Source organism: Zalophus californianus, chromosome 11 (assembly GCF_009762305.2).
Source record: "Zalophus californianus isolate mZalCal1 chromosome 11, mZalCal1.pri.v2, whole genome shotgun sequence".
NCBI classification, from domain to species: domain Eukaryota; kingdom Metazoa; phylum Chordata; class Mammalia; order Carnivora; family Otariidae; genus Zalophus; species Zalophus californianus.
Window position 1 is genome coordinate 58,847,828 of NC_045605.1, and position 12,667 is coordinate 58,860,494.

Consider the following 12,667-nt stretch of genomic DNA (forward strand, 5'->3'; position numbering starts at 1 on the left):
CAGATTCTGCAGTCTCAGGAGCAGTATCTGGTGGCCAGTGCTGGTGGATTCCTGCTGTCAGAGATAATAAAACCATCATGGTTAGCAGCTTGCACAGTAGCACCTAGGCAGATCAGCCCAGTCTTCACAGTTAAGTTAGAGCATCATAAATCCAAATTGTGACCCATCTCAGTCATTTCCTTCCCAGCTTTCTTCTCTTGGCCATTGTTTTTCACACGGTGACTCCAGATCAGTTCCAGGCACCGCTCACGCTGTCATCCAGTCCATGTACATAGCTGTTTGCGTTCTCACAGTGCGCAGCTCTGTGGTGGCCTCTGTGCAGTTCTGGTTCAGCGCTCGCTCTGGCTGTGCTTCCCAAATCACCATGGTTCTCAGCTTACCCATCCCACACTGACTCCCCCTGCCTCCCGGAATGGCAGGAGTGTCATTTTGAAGAAATGGAGGCATCAAGAAGTTGATGACCAATAGATACATAAGCTGGAGCTGGAGCCTGGGGCCCCTGCTTCCAGCCGAGTGCTGTCTTCACTGCACCTGATGGCCTCTTGAGGATTCCGTTTCTCCAGTTTTTGTTGCAGCTTTATTTTGTTTAGTTTTTTAAAGCAAAACTTCACCTCATTATGATAGTTTTACAGCCCTTAAATTTTTATGTTCATAATGTTCTTCAAAATCATTTCAATATCTTGATCCACAGTTTTTGTTATGATCAGCATACATCTGCTCTTTATCTAACCTTTTTAATTTTGTCCATGACCATCCTACATTGCAGGCTTCCCAACCAGATGAGCTGACCATTGAGGAGCATGAGGTGTTAGAAGTGATTGAAGATGGAGACATGGAAGACTGGGTCAAGGTATATTCCTTTGTTCGTATCGCCCCTTCTTGTGACATTTTTAGGAGTTGGTTTTGGTTTTAGTTTTGCCCTGTCCAGATTGTGTGTGCAAACCTATTTTGTCACATGTCTTTTACTCAGGCTCGAAATAAAGTTGGCCAAGTGGGTTATGTGCCAGAAAAGTACCTACAGTTTCCCACCTCGAGCAGTCTCCTGAGCATGCTGCAGTCCTTGGCTGCTTTGGACAGTCGGTCACACACATCCAGCAATTCCACGGAGGCCGAGCTCGTTTCAGGCAGCCTCAACGGAGATGCCAGTGGTAAAGACTGAAAGAAGGCACTCTTTATTTGGTCACATTTGGCCTAAGCAGTATTGCCCTGGAGTCAGCCTTCAGTGGGTTAAAAAGCAGAACTTCATTCCCGTTCCGTGTTTTCTGTTATTTGGTCACATTTACCCTGTAAGGTAGGACCCTGAGCAGATCTTCAGTGAGTAAAGAATTACAGCTGTAGTCTTAGCCTGTGTGATGGGCTTTTAGTTGTCACGTGAGCGCAGGGGTGGTTGCGAAAGTAACCTGGCCGTCCATGTCCTTAAGCATTTTTCTCCCTTTTGCCACCTAGTCTGTTTCGTGAAAGCACTTTATGACTATGAGGGCCAGACAGATGATGAATTATCCTTTCCTGAGGGAGCAATCATCCGAATCTTGAACAAAGAAAACCAGGATGACGATGGCTTCTGGGAAGGGGAATTCAGTGGGCGGATTGGAGTTTTCCCATCGGTGCTAGTGGAAGAACTTTCAGCCTCAGAGAACGGTGACACTCCCCGGATGAGAGAGATTCAGGTATGTGAGAGGGAAGAAAGCTGAATTAAAAGGTGTTTAAAGAAAATAACCCCCAAGGGGTGGTTGACCCATGCAAACGTGGGGCTACAGTTTCAGCCCCGCCTTCCCACTCCAGTCCTCTGTTGTCAGGTTTCTGCAAAAACTGAGTTTGGAAAAGCAGAGGCTCACCAACCTGGCTCCTGGGTAATGGCTGTATTACATCTCCATTTGCCTGCTTTTTGTGCTCTGAATCAGTTAACCGAAAGGATAAATTGTATATGACATACAAAAGAATGGTTTGGTAGGAAGAAAGAAAGAAACCGGAGGGGGAATGTATTGTCTCCATGGTTAGTTTAGGTAATGAAAATACTGCTCTTTCTTTCCATCACGGTCAGAGCCTGCCTGCCAGTCCTTTTCAGAGAACTAATGAGCCTGCCAGAGCCCCGTTTTACTGATGTGTCTCTAGGCTCAGCTCATCCTAGCAAAACTTGGCTTTACAGGAAACCCCTAAATCAGGTATGCCATAGCAGGCCTGGTAGATCCAGGATCAGAAGGAACATGTCTTTCCACCTTGTTTGTGTGACATTGTGACCACTTAGTCTGACATTTACAAAACCTGGGGAAGTCAGAAACAGCCAATTATTTTATCTTAACAAAAAAATAGAACTTGTCCCCTTTTTTTTGTTCTTCACCGGATTTACTGAATTGACCGATTTGGTATGTTTTCAGTAGAACTCTAGAGAATGGTTTGACTTGATGACTGTTTATGATAAACTATAATCAGTAGTGTAATGAGATCTCTGAGAGGAAAAAGTTAAATGCATCACAAAATAGGGTTTGGGATTGTTATTCTAAGCTCATGTGCTTCTAATGAGGCTGACAAAAATTGTGAATAGTCCTATCTGAGCTGCAGAGAAAAGTAATATGTCTGAATTAGTCAGCGAAGCCAGATTGCCTCTCCTTCCTGCAGTGAGCACTTTGTAGCTTCTTTTTCCTTTGTGGCAGATCTCTCCTTCCCCCATGCCACCGGGCTCCCTGCCTCCACTGCCGCTGTATGACCAGCCTCCCAGCAGCCCTTACCCCAGCCCAGAGAAGAGGAGCTCCCAGTACTTCCCGCGCTCTCCTTCAGCAAATGGTAAGCATTCTGGCATGGAGCTAACTTCATTTTCGTTCAGAAATCACATGTTCACCTGAAGAGCACATGGATCTGCATTAGCATTTTTATTGCTCAACAACACAAATAAAATGAGCTGCTTGGTTCCCTCCCCTAGAAAACAGCTTCCTTGCTGAGTCACCAGGATTCTCACGGGCACCACGGCATACTCCTGAGACCTCATATGGCAAACTGCGACCCGTAAGTCTCTTATCTGGCAGGGTTACAGAATGCACAGTTCTTCCAAAATGAAAGTTAAAAATTAATGTCTCCCCGTGGCCCCTATGTTACGGTGATGCCCCCATGCAAGGGTCAGGTGGGTTGGGGACAATAAAAAGAGCTCTTAAAAATGTAGGGGCGCCTGGGTGGCTCTGTTGGTTAAGCTTCCACCTCTTCATGTCAGCTCAGGTCGTGATCCCCTGGGTCGTTGGATCGAGCCCCGTGTCCTTGGACTTGCTGCTCAGTGGGGAGTCGGCTTGAGGATTCTCTCTCTGCCCCTCCCTGCACTTGTGCATGCACGTGTTCTCTCTCTTTCTCTCTCTCTCTCTCTCAAATAAATAAATCTTTTAAAAAAAAATGAAAGCTATAAAAAGCAACACATCTTGGAAGGTCTGGTCTACGCTGGCAGTTTTCTCACTAAGCCATGGTGAGATAGCTAGGAAAGTCTTTGAATTATAGCAAGCTCTGTGAGCATTAGAGTGGTCTAATTGTGAAACAGAAGCACTTTTTTTTTTTCCAGCGAGCATTTATTGAGAACCTATTTTCCGGGCTTATATTTGGCCTCTTTTGAGGAACAGAGATGAAATGAGTTCTACTTCATGCCTTTTTGAGGTTTAAGAGCTTCTATTCTCAAGGAGAATCTACTCTTACAAATAATCACCTCTCCTCACCCCTCACTCCATGCCTTCACCTCCTTCCCCCCACCTCACTGTGAAACAGCTCAAGGTCATAACTTTCCCACACTCATCCAGTGCATTTATTTTCCTTGAACTGCTTATCAGCATTTGACACCAGTCCTTGAACCACTCACTTCCTTTGGCTTCGTTCATTCAGACATGGATTGAGTGCCTTGTTAAAGACTTTGGTTCTTTATCCTAAGTGTAATAGGAAGCCATTGCAAAGTTGTAAGCAGGACAGTGATGTGACTGGTTTTGCATTTTTGAAACATTGCTGTGGCAGCTAAGTGACAATGAATGGAAGGTGGCAGAATGGACATGGGGAGCCATTTGGAGGCTGGAGCAGTGGTCCAAGCAAGAGGGGATGGCAGCATAGACTGCTGGGTATGAGTGGGAATGGGGAGAAGTGGGCCAGTTTGTTCCAAAACCCTTTCCTGGTTTGCTTTCTACTCTGGCCCTTTCTTTTTCATTCACCTGTATGGGCTTCTCTGCTTCAACCCATCTCTGCTGATGCTTCTCAGGGTTCTGTCCATGGGCTGCTTCTCCTGAGGTCGTTAAACTCACTCTCCCTGTGCAACCTCATCTCCTCCCACAGCTTTGATAACCATTTATTTGCTGACAACTTCCAGACTTCTGCCAATCCAGTCTCTTGCCTAAGCTTCAGCCTTGTGGATATCTCAGTGTACACATACCAGAGCCCCAAACTCAGCAACAGTGAGTTAATTATCCTCCCGCCCCGACATGCTCATGCTCCTGCTCCTATACTGCCCGCCTTGGTGAGTGGAACCTCCATTCTACCACTGCTCTGGCATCACTCTTGGTAGCTCCCTGGCTCTGCCTCCCACAAACAGTCATCACCAAATCCTGCCACATTTACCTTGGAGACAGCTGTCTTTTCCTCTATCCGCCCCCCACCCGTGCTTAGGTCAGGCTAACATCAACTCTCACACCAACTTGATCACAAAAGCTTCCTAAATTGTCTCTTTACCTATACCCTAGCCCGCCCCCGCTCTTTTCTCCAAACCATTATCCGACTCGTCCTTTCACACCTTTGCCACCGCTATTTAAAATCCACCAAAGACTCCTCTTTGCCCACAGAGTAAGGCTCAGATTTCTTAACATGGCTTTATGAGGCCCTTCATGACTTCACCCCAGGCTGCCTCTCTAGTCTTCTCTCTCGCAGCTCTCCTTCCAGGACAGGCTGAAAGGTTTTCAGTTTGCAAGCACTGCTCTCTCTGGGTTCCACCTCCAGGCCTTTGCTTTGGAGGAGGCTTTTAGGGCTACAGCCGAGCTTTCAGCCGAGGAAAGAACCTGATTTGTAGGTTCCACATTTCATCAGAACAGTAACTCCCTGGTGTGGGAAATAGTCAGAATTACTTTGGAAGCACATACTTTCATGTTCAGAGCATTTGAGACCCCTGGGGTGCCCATGACTGTGGGTAAATGACCTGTTGGGCTGTGGAGGCTTTAAGCACTGAATCAGGAAGCCGACTGACGGTCCATATATTTGTTTCCTGCTCAGGTCCGGGCAGCTCCCCCTCCACCTACACAGAACCCCCGAAGGCCAGCAGAGAAGATTGAGGATGTAGAAATCACACTGGTGTGATGATGGGTTTACCCATCCATTACTGCTACAATCAAGGCCAGGCTTGGCGTTTGGCCATTCTTGTTCTTTAGGCACCTTTGCATGATGATGACTCTTGAACAGAGTGAAAACAAGGAGGATTATGTGACTGGGTGGCCTGGTGGACTCCTCCCACGTTTTGGATATTTTGTGCCTTTTTTTGTTGTCATTTTCTATGTCATCTCTCCTACCATAGCACAAATCCTAGTGGGCCCTAGAAGCAAGGGGGGACAGCCCTCATGCCTATCAGTGGCCCATTTTTATATGAGACTCAAGACCAGGCCTCATTCAGGGCACAGTCACAGAGAAACTGATCATGTGCACTCGTACAGTATATTACTGTGGCCACAAGGGTGTGGCAAAGACCCTCATCTTTCTTCAAGTGGCTTTTGCTCGTCTGATTAAATTTAATCAGATCATGTCGGCTGTGTAAGGAACTAGAAAGAGGGATTTCAGGAGGGGCTGGCTCCTCCCCACAGTTAGTCCCCAGATTGAGAAAGTGAAACTTACTGGGAAAAAGTGGACCGCCCTGAGTTTATCGCCAGTTGCATTAATGCACATCTCTTCCACAGCTAACAGATTAAAAACAGTAACAGTGTCCTTTGTATTAATATTTACGCCATTCATTTAGTGTTAGTGGAGCTAATATGGAGGGGCTGAACCGATAGCCAAATCTTGTCCATCATATAGACTAATAGAAAGGAGGCTGAGGCTGAAGCAGAAATGGAGCTTCCAGATCTGAAACGAGCTGATTTAATATTCTTTTTGTATTTGGGTATTTTTCATCTTAATTTTTGCAGCATATATTCTTCTGACCAATATCTTTAGAATCTGAATGTCTAGATAAACTGGGGACACATACTTGCCTTGTTGAGCTTCTCTCCTGGGGAGGCCCCTCATGTTTTATTCCCAAGCCGGTGCACGAGCCCAGCCAGCCAGCCTGTGGCTGCCCGAGACCAGTGGCCACCCCCCACAGGGTGCCCCTGGCCTGATAATGCCTTGGGAGGAAGAACCTGTGGCTCATGGAGGAAACCAGCTTCCTGTGAAAAAGGACTAAAGGACTACACACCGCGCACAGCGCAAATGGACAAGGAAAAGACAAGTTCTCCGTGTCACAAGGAGAGCCAAAAGTAGTGTTTTCCACAGGCTAGCAAGCTCACAGTGGCAGGTGGCCCAGAGTAGGTCTCTACTGTCTGGCCACCTGTGGAAGAACAGGAGTGCCAAACCCAGGGACAAGGGCATTTTTTTTTTTTTTTGGCCAGTTGCGTTTTTTTTTTCTTTTAAGAGATCAGATTTGCAGAATTCAATCTAAAAGTTGTATTATGCTTTGAAAACTCCATCCCTCCTAAGAATCTTTAAAAACTTGAAATGCTCGCCAAATGTCCCCATGGGATTTTTGACCAAAAGTCAGGTTACAACTGAAGAAATCTTTAGTCGTTTTGATCACTTCAGTGACAGTACCCAGTGACAAGTCTTCTCTGTGATTTGGGGTTTTTGTTTTGTTTTTTGCATTTCTTAACCTGTTGATCTATTTGAGGTCTTTTTGTGTTTATCAAACTTATTCTTAAGTTTAAAAAAAATAAAAGGGTGGCTTTTTTAAGAATTTAAAGTTCTCTGACAATTTAAAAATCTTCAAAGCACTTTAAACAGTCTTCCAAGTGCTTGAATCAGATAGTTCTCGCTACCCAGTCTTGTCTTCTCTTTAGCTAGCCAAATTGTCCTTGAATCTGGATTTTCCACATTCTCAGAGTTATTTGAAATCTTTTTGTTATATTTTAAAATATTTTTTGGAAGAGCTGCTAATTTTATTTAAAAAAAAAAACAAAAGTTGTAAAAATATGCCTCCTTTTTAAAAAGAACCCCTCCCTCCAGGACATATAATCCAGCATCACTGCACAGGGCCAGGCTCAGAGGGAGTGCCTCTGTGCAGATGTGCTTTCTTTACAGTGGCTGTAAAAAGTTTGTATTTATTATGTATAAAATGTTGAATAATAAAAAAAATGGAATTAAGTTTTCTAAGTTTCCATATAAAAAGATTTGGGTAATTAGACCTTTCCAAATAGACAATGCTTTTTATAAAGACATTCCTAAGCCTTCCTTTTTTAATCCATAAAACAGATACAGAGAGGGGGTAAATAAATTCCCAGTTAAAGGCTGATTCCCTCTGGCTGCCAACCAGCCACATTGGGGACCAGGGCTCAGTCTGTTTGGGGAGAGGCCTCACGGCTCTCTCCTTCCCAGAGTTGGGTACGTGCAATATGTATTCTTCAGACATTTTCTGTGCATAAAACTTACACACATATACATTGTCTTTTTATATACGTGAGATTATATATTTAGGTTTCCCTCATTCTTTTTGAAGGCTGTCTTATATTCCATGGTTTGGATATATCATAATTTAAGCTTGCTATAGCGATGGATGTTTAGGTTGCCTCCATCAGTTTGCTGTTAGAAAGTTGAAAACAACATCTTTGTACATTATTCTTTATAAATTTGTTCCAGTAAAAATATTGGCTGAATTCCTGAATATGTAATTTGAGAGTCAGAGAGCTATATGAGCATTTAGTTTCATTAGATTTTGTCAAATTGGCCCCCAAAATGATTGTATCTGTGGACACTCCCACCAGCAGCATGAGAGGCAACAGCATGGACTTTGGAGTCAGAGGGTCAGAGTTAAATCCTGGCTCCCACTTGACAGCCATGGGAACCGAGCCTCCACGTCCTCGTGGAGACCTGAGGATAACACTTTGGATCCAAGAAGGACACATCAAGGCTGAGGCACCAGGCGGTCACCACCAACGTTCCTCACCCTCGCCTCCCCACCATCCATGACCCTCCCTTCACAGCTGGGGTCCTTGCTCTCTTCCAGCTTCATAGTCACACAAGGCTGTCAGGGGAAGGAGGGCTTCACAGAAATACGGGAAGGTGTACGTTGAATACCATGTTTGAAACAGCTGTTGGCATCAGAGGCTGGCTGTGACCAGCGGACAGAGTTAAACTGCCCCGCCACAGCGTCACAGCTAAATTTTGGCCTTCTTCAAAGGAACTAACTGTAGAACAATGAAGCCATAGATTCACAGCACATCACCTGGATCCCTTTTGTCTCTGACCTTTGACCCCCACCCCAACCCTCAAGCCGGACAGAGAAGCAAGTAGGAGGATGTTATCTGGCTTTAGCCCTGCCACCACCTGATGGGGATGACCCTTCCCTCTGGGCTGCTGCATCCCCAGCTTTGAAAGGAGTGGAATGAGATGATTTCTAAGGGCTTATCCAACTCTTATGGTCTAGATAAGCTCAGTTCCTAGACACGGCAAAAACACCACACAGAGAGGTCACAATATTTGAGAACAGACTAACATACTTCTTGGGATGGCCAGAAATTGAAAATTCAAGCCATTGGACGCTCCCGCCTCCGCCACCCCCCCCCACCCCCAACCCCACCCCGGGAGGAAGCAAACCCTCCTCTGGATTGTGATCACATCCCAGGCTGTTCTGTTCACTCACTGCCCGAGTCCAGCCACAGCTTTAGGTCATAGAGCCAATTACCGCCTAACCTGAGTGGCTGTACAACAAAATCTAGCTGCTCTGAATCTTTGCATTTATTTTGTTCATTACAAAGAGGTTTTTCATGACAAAAACACAACCAGGTTACAGAAATTTCAGTTTAGAAGAGAGAGAACTGTAATTTGCCCTGAAATCCTATAACTCGATGCAACCAGTATGTTTCCTCCTAGATTGTTTGTTCTGTCACTGTTGATCTGCCAAGAACCTGTGAATGCCAAAGAGCGTCTTGTTCCTGGACCATTTACCCCTGGTCCCACCGGCCAGAAAAACAAATGGCATACTTCTGCCCTGTTTCTGAGAGCTCTGGTCTGGGAATATTTTCCTGGCATGTTCTCCTAAATCAACAGAAATGAACCCACAAATAGGGTTCACACCCCTTCCACACTGTGTGCTAACGGCCTTCTCATTCTTGTCACCCCTTGCTCCTGTGAGGGGTAGGGGAAGAGCCTGGTCAGAAGTCCTATATTTAAGCCCCTGGCCACCTTGATGAGCTGTGGCCTGCTCACCCCTTTGCCTTTCTGGGCCTTGCTTTCCTCATCTGTGAAGTGGGAATGAGAAGTCAATACAAACGTCCTAAAATCCAGGAAGATTAACTGAAATAATGTGCAGAAGGATGAAAATATTTGTGACCAGTAGATATATGTTCAGAGAAAGAATACAGCCTGTACCCAAGACATGGTATGCTGACTCTCCCCAGATGGATCCTCACCTGGTGCCACCAGGATTTTTCCAGCGGACTTCTAGGGGCCAGGACCGCCTCTGTCAGTTGCTATTGAATATTGAATTCAAACTACCCCAGGTCTTATTCTGGGCACTGGAGACATAAATGACTCAGATCTCATCCCTGTCACCAAGGGGTTCACGCCTGGTGAGGGAGACAGGAACAGCAGGCTCCAGCTAAGGTGTGTCTTCCAGGGAGATGACCAGGGGGCAGCAGGAGTTCAGAACAAGGGCTTCCGTCATTTCTCCCTGTCAAGTCTCAGGCTCACTAGGGCCTGACTGGGCAGGGCACACAGAGGAGGCAGTACTGCAGAACAGCCCCAGCGAAGAGCTGTGTCACCTTTGCTGCGGCCCAGAGCTGTGCGGCTGGAAGTCTCACAGGTGAGGAAACCCCCTCCGCCCTCCCCAAGACACTGCGAGTTGCCCAAGGTCTCTCAGGAAGACCACTGGGAGCAGGACCTAGAACTGGGTGTCCCAGACCAGGCCAGCCCCTCTCTGCAAAACCTGAGGGCAGTTTTCAGAAAAGAGGGAGGCCTGGGTTCTTATCCCAGCTCTGCCATGTGACCCCGCACAAGACCCTGGCCCCTCTCTGGGCCTCATCCCATGTGCCCAGCCAGGGAAAGGCCATTCCAGTTTTGACATTAGAGACCCCCAACTCAGGCACGCAGGCTGAGTACCTGAGAACTGAAAACCTGGAAGGTATGCAGACCTGAAAGGCAGAGGATACTGAAGGCCTAGAGAGGTTTTAGCCCCGGGGCTCTATCCTCACCCTCTACTACCAGGGAACTTCAAAGACTAGATGGAGGGGCAGCCTTCCCAGCTGGCTCCCCTCTGAACTCTTCCTCTGCTGAGTCTTTGCCAGCCAGCCCCTCTTCCCCCACACCCACCCCTTCCCTGAATGCCTTGGCCTGTCACTGGCCCTTCCAGACGTGCTCCTCCAGGAAGCGTTCCTTCCCAGTAAGCTGAGGTGCATATGTGCTCCCTGAGGCGAAGCAGCTGCACACCAAGGGTGCGCGGTCAGATTGGCCCCCGCGAAGGAGGGAGGGTTTACGGGGAGCAGCGGGGTTACTGTCCCTGGAGTTGAGTATATCATTTCTGAACACCTTTTCTAGATTGATTAAGCAGCCTTTGCTGCAGTCCTGAGAAGTACCTGCCCCAAGTGGGGCAGTCGGTAACAGCCTCCCAGGATTCAAGTTCACCTCACTCCTGTGGCCCTGCGTGTCCCACACTTCAAGGGACACTGACCCTCCATAATCAGGCCTCGGCGGCCAGAGCCCAGAATGGAAAAAAAAGAGGATGCAGGGAGGGATTTAGGTTAGACACAAAGCTAGAATCCCCCAGCAATGGTGGAGGCAGGGCACATGCCACTTGGGGACAGAGAGTAGGGGGATGCCCTGCAGCCCTGCATAATTGGGAGCCCGGATTCTCAAAATGTTATTTTGTTGTTTAAAAAAAAAACACGGTCACAGGCCAGCTCTGTGATCTCACAATGCTTAATCTGCCGATTTTATCACCTATGAAAGAGAGAAACTCTCTCACACGGAGGTTGAGAGGAACAAATAAAATACTGCATGAAAAGTGCAGAGCAGGGGCGCCTGGGTGGCTCAGTTGGTTAAGCGACTGCCTTCGGCTCAGGTCATGATCCTGGAGTCCCGGGATCGAGTCCTGCATTGGGCTCCCCGCTCAGCAGGGAGTCTGCTTCTCCCTCTGACCCTTTTCCCCTCTCATGCTCTCATTCTCTCTCAAATAAAATCTTAAAAAAAAAAAAAAGTGCAGAGCACTGTGCCTGACACATGAGCACTGGGTGGTGGTGGCTACTAGAAGCACTGGTCTTTCCTGCCATGAATCCCAGGAGACTGGAGAATGGCTCAGCAGACACTAAGCTGCTGGTGACTCCTGGTGGCCACTGGGAGCCAGGACGAGAGGGCTGGGCCTCCGGGGCTCAGGCTGGAAAATTCTGGACTCCTAGCATGTTCAGCTGTTAGACTTGCTGAGTTAGCCATTTAACAGACATTTCCCGAGGCTCTCTGTGGGCCAGGCCTAATAGCAGGAATTACTCTATTCCCATCCTGGTCTCTCCAAGAGCTCCCTGACTGAAAATGGAGGGAAGGAGACACAAAGAGGAACACAAGGAGAGAGGAGGCCCCTAGGCAGCCTGGTGAGGAAAGGCTCTCAGGGAGAAGATCACGAAGGACAAATTTGATTTGGGGGCTGGGAGGGAAGAACATTCGGGGCAGAGAGAAAATCAATGTGCGAAACACGTTCAGAGTAGCAAGGAAATGAAAATGCAGCTGGGTCAGTGGGCTCATTCCTAAGGGCTTTGCATTTAATGCCAAAAAGTTTCTCTGCAGGCAGCCTGGGAACTTCAAAGGGTCCTATCTGTGAACACAATACCTTAGAAAGTCACTCTGGCCACGGCAAGAGGGGTCTGGGTGGAGGCACAAGACTAGAAGGGGGCCTGCGTGGCAGCTAGGTCAAAGTCAGACATGGTGGCTCCAGCCCCTGGTTCCTGGGGATGTGGGGCGTGAGGGGAAGAGACACTTATGTCGGGGAGATGCTGTCCAGGAGGCAGCTAGGTGTGTCACCTAGCGCTCAGGAGACGGCTGGGCCAAGAGCAGCGCACTCACTGCTGAGACCCAGCGGAATGTAGACTAGGTATTCAATCTCCATGCGCCCTTTGGCATGTGCCAGGAGCTTCACAGATGCTAACACACTGAGTCTCTACAGTAAATTCTGAGGTAAGTACTACTTTGTTTTTTGAGAGAGAGAGAGGGAGAGGGAGAAGGGTTGTGAATGGGAAGTGGGGGAGGGGCAGAGAGAGACGGAGAATGAACTCAAGCAGACTCTGCTGAGCGTGGAGCCCAACACGGGGCTCTATCTCCGAACCCCAAGATCACAACCCCAGCGGAAACCAAGAGTCGGACGCCTAACGGATTCTGCCACCCAGCGCCCTCTGTGGTGAGTACTATTATTTTCCCCTTTCGCAGAGGAGGAAACTAAGGCACAAAGCCGTTAAGGAACCTGTTTAAAATCACCCAGCTGGGGCGCCTGGGTGGCTCAGTT

At 47.6% G+C, this 12,667-nt stretch overlaps 1 protein-coding gene across 2 annotated transcripts in view; it reads left to right on the top strand.

The window, feature by feature from the left end:
• Positions 1 to 7,819, top strand: part of FCHSD2 (FCH and double SH3 domains 2) — a 275,661-nt gene extending 267,842 nt beyond the window's left edge. Inside the window, exons 16-21 of one of the 2 annotated variants that reach the window (XM_027579041.2) lie at positions 767 to 850; positions 971 to 1,148; positions 1,447 to 1,667; positions 2,652 to 2,781; positions 2,918 to 3,000; positions 5,218 to 7,819. In XM_027579041.2, the coding sequence (XP_027434842.1) occupies positions 767 to 850; positions 971 to 1,148; positions 1,447 to 1,667; positions 2,652 to 2,781; positions 2,918 to 3,000; positions 5,218 to 5,301 (780 nt within the window). In that variant the 3' untranslated portion in view covers positions 5,302 to 7,819. The remainder of the gene's footprint in view (positions 1 to 766; positions 851 to 970; positions 1,149 to 1,446; positions 1,668 to 2,651; positions 2,782 to 2,917; positions 3,001 to 5,217) is intronic. The other variant, XM_027579042.2, reaches the window with a different exon arrangement.
• The last annotated feature ends 4,848 nt before the right edge of the window (positions 7,820 to 12,667 follow it).